At 30.5% G+C, this 6,509-nt stretch overlaps 1 protein-coding gene across 1 annotated transcript; it reads right to left on the bottom strand.

Moving 5' to 3' along the window:
• Positions 1–953: 953 nt before the first annotated feature.
• Positions 954–2,971, bottom strand: LOC116114586 (myb-related protein 306). The gene is made up of 3 exons (XM_031400728.1): positions 2,694–2,971; positions 2,384–2,513; positions 954–2,131 (listed from the first exon to the last, which is right to left on the bottom strand). Exons 1-3 carry the CDS (start codon positions 2,824–2,826, stop codon positions 1,393–1,395), a joined length of 1,002 nt encoding a protein of 333 aa, XP_031256588.1. The 5' UTR covers positions 2,827–2,971; the 3' UTR covers positions 954–1,392.
• Between the last annotated feature and the right edge of the window lie 3,538 nt (positions 2,972–6,509).

Below are 6,509 nucleotides of genomic sequence, written 5' to 3'. Positions count from 1 at the left end.
TGCATCCACCTGACCCATGAAGCTTCTCTTCTCTTGCATCAACAACAAAACCAGCAGCCAAAGAATGGGAAGGATATATAGTAACTCTGGTGGACCCTCTCGACGAATTCGATTGATAAAGATTCCATAAAGATCTTCAGCAGGCCCGTCTACAAAACCAAAGGAGCAAATAATGATAATGAGCTTCCATCTGAAAGGACTAATTTAGCTGATGCAGTCCATATTAAATGCAAGATAATCGAGCAAAAATGAAGAAGGATCACTATTTAACTATCTAATGGCTATTTGAGAAAAGAACTTTTAAATCAATGCTAACTAGTTTCAAGCTTCCTCACTTAAAAAAAAAAAAAAAAAAGTTAGCGACTCTGATGCACAAATACCATCCATGCTAACATCCCATTGTTTTCCAATTCGCTTGATAACAACACAAACACATGCATGTGATGCAAAGACTTTACATATATCGGCCATATCAAAAGTGGTGAGTCCAGCATTTGCATTATGAAGCATAGAATCAACTGCATTGTCTGTATCAATTCTACCCCATCCCCCACTTGTCTGCCACATCCCATTCACAACTTTACATATATCTAAGATATCATTCCCATTCTCACGAGCTCTCTTACTCGAATGACGTCTCGAGTTTCTCAAAAATTCGCGAACAGTTCGAATCGAGCCCGAAAAGCTCGACATTTTTCACGAGCTTGAAGATGAGCTCGAACTCGTGAACTACTCGATTTTCGACGAGTTGAGCCTGAGTTCGTCACGAGTCGATCACGAGTAGCTCGGTTGGACTACACCCCTAGCGATGAGAATTGATAGTCGAAACAACTATAATAATTGTATAAGATTCATCACCTTATAATTTACTTAGCTTGATTATATAATTTAAAAATTAAATTGACCACAAGCTTCTTTATGATGCAAAGAGTAAAAAAGAGTGTAAAGCAACAGGATCCAAATAGAAATTTATTGTATATATCAAGCAGTACATAGCACATTAATTGATAGTAAAAGATAGTATGTATAATTGTACATTGTACTTTCTTCAACTAAGAGGAGTTTGATAACCACTACTCACTGCTTAGGCAAGGAAGAGGCCCCGGAGTTACTCCCTTTACCAAAGTTGCACAAAGTACAAAGATTACAAGTTCTAAGAACGAGGAACGAACCAAGAAGAGATTTATTTTATGAACTAATACATATTATGGCATATTAATTTAGATAAAACTTTTAATATAATTTACACTTTTTGTTCTTCCTCGAAGGAGAAGAGAGAATTAAGTTTCTGTTTAGGCTAAGCTAGAAATTAACACCTTCGATTTCTTCTAGCTCAACGCCCAAAACCCACAAAAACGAAGAGAGAAAACGTTTATGCTTGGAGCTCCCTTTCTAAAACAAGGTGGCACTATCCTCTAATGACATGTTAATAAGGTCTTCATGACCCTGAGCGCCACCATCATCAAAGAGCCATTTCTCCAGCAATGTTAGAGGGACTTGATGAGTCTCCAAATTCGGCTTGCTTTCATCTTGAAAGAGACTAGTGTCGGGTGTCAAATTGGCCGTCGTTGTCGTTGTCGTCGTCTCGTCCACCGACATCGATTGAGATGCGTCTGAGTTGGAAGAGTTAAAGCTAAACAGCGAGTCAAAACCCTCAGGTGTGGTAGCACTTGCCGCCCCTTCACTAGAATTGGAACCTGTTGTTGCAACGGCGTTGTTGAACGAATCCTGAGTGGTTTCTGAGTTTGTTTGAGGTGTTTTTGATGGATTTTTCATCCATTTTTCAAGCAATCTGGATATGTTTTCAGCGCTCGATGCATAGGTAGAACCCTGGTATGAAGTTGTGTAAGGATGATAGAGATTTGTTGAAGGCTTTGAGTCAGCCGGTAAAGAGCTTGTTTTGTCAAGAGATAAAGCCTCACAAAGGGCTTGTTTCGCCATGTGAATGTCTGTTTGGAGCCTTCTCTCCCACTGACCCTTGGAGACTTGTTGTGAAGCAGACAACACGTCTTGATTTTGGCCATCGACTCCTGTTTGAAGCTTTTTCAGCTTCTTCTTCAAATGGGTATTCCAATAATTTTTTATATCGTTGTCTGTTCTCTGAGGAAGGTAAGAAGCTATGGCTGCCCATCTGCACCAATATAAAATAATTATTTTTCAATTCCAAATTCCATACCCATAAACAATAAATAGAAGAAGATTTTTATATTATCTTAGAATCTCCCTAATGTCATCTGAAACTAAAACTAATAATAATTTTTTTTTTTTTTTTGGGTAAGTATAAACTAATAATAAATTTCCCCGTTGGGATTTGCAAATCTACTTTAATAGATCACACCCAGATTCGGGAACCTTGAGCTTAATCGCAGAGAAGAGTTTATACCTGTTGCCTAAAAGAGCTTGGAGGTGGATAATCATCTTCTCTTCATGATCGGTGAAGTTACCGCGTTTAATCCCCGGCCGGAGATAATTTGTCCATCTAAGTCTGCAGCTCTTACTGCATCTAAGCAAACCTGAATATCAAAGAAGAGAAAGAGAACATAGATTAGAGGTAAAGAGTGAAGAAGGTGCAGAATATTAATTACATCAATTTAATGACTTAACCAACCAAAATCTAAAAGAGAAAATAAAAACCTGTAAAAACTGGTGAAGTTGTTAGTTTTTTTGATGAAGATGGAGGAAGGTTTTAATACCTGTATTAGTAGGAACCGATCTCCAATTCCCAGGTCCATGTTCTTGAATATAAGAGACCAAGATGATATCTTCTTCAGGAGTCCAAGGTCCTTTCTTGACACCAATCTTATCGCAGCAAGGAGGTCTACCCATTTCAAACACTTTCTACAAAATTCTAATTTCAAAAAAAGGGTTGTTCTTATAATAATGAGAGAGCTGAGTTGAGTTGAGTTAGACAGTTTGTTTGTTTGCAGCGAAGTGAGAGAACGTCCAAAGGCGATGAGAGTAAGCGAAGAAGAAGAGATATATATAGAGAGAAGAGCTGACCAGAGTGAGGTAAAAAGGACTTTGGTGCTTACAAAGAGTCAAAAGGGACAGCAAAGAGCATTTACTCTTATGTTTGTTAAAGTCAGCTATACTTGGACCCTTTCTTTCTTTCTCTCTCCATCTCTGGGCGGCTGGCACCTCACAATTCACAAAACCGTGTGGCATTCAATATGGCCATTTGGAGAGGTGGCATGCACCGAATACTCTCTTATTTACTTCTTCAATTACCTATGCTTATTTAACTTCACCATCTAATTTTTTTTTATTTTTTTTTTAATTTTAACCAAGCTCTTGGCACAACTTACACACATCTCAATTGATTATTTGGAGAGGTTAGCACAACAATCTACTATCATGATTTTTCACTTAAATCACAGATACTCAAATAAAAAATCGAACTTGAGATTGTGCGTCTATCCATATTATCTCCAATTAACCATAATCATCTGGACTTCACTAACTAATTACCATTACAAACATAAATTAATAACCTATACTTCTCCAATTTTATGTGCGATTATTGTGTAAAAGCTATAATTTTGGAAAACTAGTAATTATTTGTAAGTCGCCACCTTGTAATTTTTAATAATTTGATTATGTTTATTACTTATTATATAGATAAAAGTAATATTATATGTACCATACAAATAATACCAAATGTAAAACCCTTTCGTATAAACTAATGTGTCATTAAGTGAATAGATAAATTTACAAAAAAAAGTCAACTTAATAAATATTCAATTAAATAGATAAATGATGTGTCAATAAACGAGTTTGTATACATAATTTATACATATAACACCACACTTTTATCCAAATTAATGTGATATAAAATAAATAGATGAATTTATCTATAAGTCAACTCAATATATGATGTAGTGCGTATAAATGATGTAGCAATTAAAATCAGTTTGTATAGTTAGTTTGCTCAAATAGCATCACTCAATCGATAATTTCAAGAGTAATACTATACATACAATATTTCTCATACAATATAATCGGTAAAAGATGACTGGATTAAAATTTATTTTTAATTTAAAATTAATTAATTATATTTTATTATGTTGAATTTGTATGGCAAATATTATATATGTAGAATTATGCTAATTTCAATGTGACACAGTAAACTAAATAACTCAAAATGCATGTAATGGGATTCCATTGGACATACAATAAGTCAAATCAAATAAGAAATTGATTTAATAATTGTTAATTAAATTAATTATAAATATAAAATTCTAGATTTTCTATTATTTTTTTTTAACAATTGTTTATTAACTTCCCATTATTAATCTTAATTAATACTTGTTTTGTAAGATGAATAATGGGAAGTTAATCAATTTAATTACTCCGTAAATAATAGTGGATAGATGAGGTGTAGAAAAAGGGAGGGCTAAGAGCCTTCCAATGATAGAATAAAGAGCATCTTTCATGTAAATAAAAAGAATCTTTATTAATTTCTAAATATCGAGAATATAATTTTTATTTAAATTTAATAAACTCTTTAAATTTAATAAAGATACTCTTTATTTTCAAAAAAATGATTTAATGGAAAATAAAATTAATAAATAAAATATATAAATAGTTTATTAATTAAAATTGGGATAGAGAGTAAAATTTAATTCTCTATATGTAGAGAGTCAAACTCACTCTTTAATTTATATTTAAATAATAAAGAGTCTATTAAATTTTTATTTTTATATATAAACTATTTATAATAAAGAATTTGGATCATATAAATAATCATTTAAATATAAAGGGTCATTTGAAGATACTAAAAGGAAAAAAAATTAAAGGGAAATGGGTTTACTTTGTGGCTAAATGGATATGAATTAAGTAATGTCAATTGCCAACTATGGATGGCACCCTCCTAATTAATGCCACCATGCTTCCGTGTAACACTCACCACTTATTTTATTTTATTTTTTATTTTTTCCCTAACGATTATCTCTCTATTAAACAAACAATTAATCTTATCCATGCAAATTGCATGCCCTACACTATTAATTTTGAGAGAGAAGTTATATATTTTATTATTTTCAAGTTCCAATATCTATCTAATTAATCATAACCCTACTATTACCAAAAATTTAAATGCTTTCCATTTATATTGTTTTTTTTTATTATTATATAACTTAAAATAATACAAGTCAACTAAACTTCCATTTACTAATCAAACCTTCTAAATAGTTAACTGCCTACAGGAGATTGAAATTGACCGTCTTTTTGTTTGATTTGTGATCTAAAAACGATTTTTAAAAACTAAAATATCATTCAATTTTTAATTTGATATAATATTTTAAAATTTTAAAAATATGTTTGATATAATATTAAAAAATTATTTCAAATAAAAGATTATAGAAAATTGTGAAAATGATTTTTAGTCATTTTCTAATTATAAATTAGCTTATAGGTTTGGATCTAAAAGCTATTTTTGAAAATATCTTGACTTACTTTTACTAAACACATTTTCATAAGATTTGTTGTATCCCCTGGTTTTAAAAAGATTATTATAAATTAGAAGACACTTAAAAAAAAAAAAAAAAAAATCTAAAGAAATAAAGACATAAATTTCATTTGTATCAATAAACAGACATGTTCATGAATCAAAGAACAGTTTTAATAAAAAGTACAAAAAATGTTTGTTGATTGATACAAATGAAACTTATATCATTTTTCCTTTAGTGTTCTCCAATTTATAATAATCATTTTCAGAAAAAAAAAATTGAATTTAAATTGTATATCAAACAAGCTAAATAACTTACATGTGATTTTGATAAGGGAAGATCAAAATAAACTAATTAAAATGAAGACAATCCAATTATTACACATATATAATATGTGATTGACATCTAATACAATATATATTTGTTTCTTTCTTATTTTTCTCCTCTTTAAGTTAGTTTTGTATTTTCTCCATTTTTTTAAGTGATCTTTTATTTTCTTTATTCAACCTCTCTTAATTAATTATCAAATTGTAATCATAAAGAGTCATCATATGTTCGTATAACAATATAACGCATGAATCACATGTTAATATATTGAGACTTTGATATCATTTTAAACACCAAAATTATTTTAAGAAAGTTTTATACTACACATGAATTGAACACCATGCACCATTAATTCGACAATCTAAATATTGCATTATTAACTTCCTCTTTTCGATGCATATTTTATATTTATATTTATTATGTAATACATTGATTGTTCAATTATATTACTCAACTTGTTGCATATTTATTTGTTATTATAGACCTAAGCAATTTAACCCTAGTTGTAATTATATAAAGGGCACCATCACGTTCATTTTTTGAGAGTTAAATGAGGACATTTTTCACCCATTTTATAGAATTATTTTTGTGAATTAAATTTGGGTTATAATTGGAGAAGGGGGATTGGTTTGGTATAAAAAATTGACAAGTAAAATATAAGTCGACAGATTCTAGAAGATAAAATCGAAGGTTTTAATTTTATAAAAAAAGAAGTCGGTCAGTTGGCTTTCGATT

Source organism: Pistacia vera, unplaced genomic scaffold (assembly GCF_008641045.1).
Source record: "Pistacia vera cultivar Batoury unplaced genomic scaffold, PisVer_v2 Contig714, whole genome shotgun sequence".
In the NCBI taxonomy this organism is placed as follows: Eukaryota; Viridiplantae; Streptophyta; class Magnoliopsida; order Sapindales; family Anacardiaceae; genus Pistacia; species Pistacia vera.
The sequence above is the reverse complement of the archived record's forward strand: the minus strand, read 5'-3'. Positions and strand labels throughout refer to the sequence as shown.

What these genes read in the sequence shown, in the direction of transcription:
- LOC116114586 (XM_031400728.1), bottom strand. Translation starts at nt 2,826, where the DNA reads ATGGGTAGACCTCCTTGCTGCGATAAGATTGGTGTCAAGAAAGGACCT. An exon ending in ATCGGTTCCTACTAATACAG is followed by an intron (nt 2,514 to 2,693) that starts GTATTAAAACCT and finishes TTTGATATTCAG; the next exon opens with GTTTGCTTAGATGCAGTAAG. An exon ending in CAAGCTCTTTTAGGCAACAG is followed by an intron (nt 2,132 to 2,383) that starts GTATAAACTCTT and finishes ATATTGGTGCAG; the next exon opens with ATGGGCAGCCATAGCTTCTT.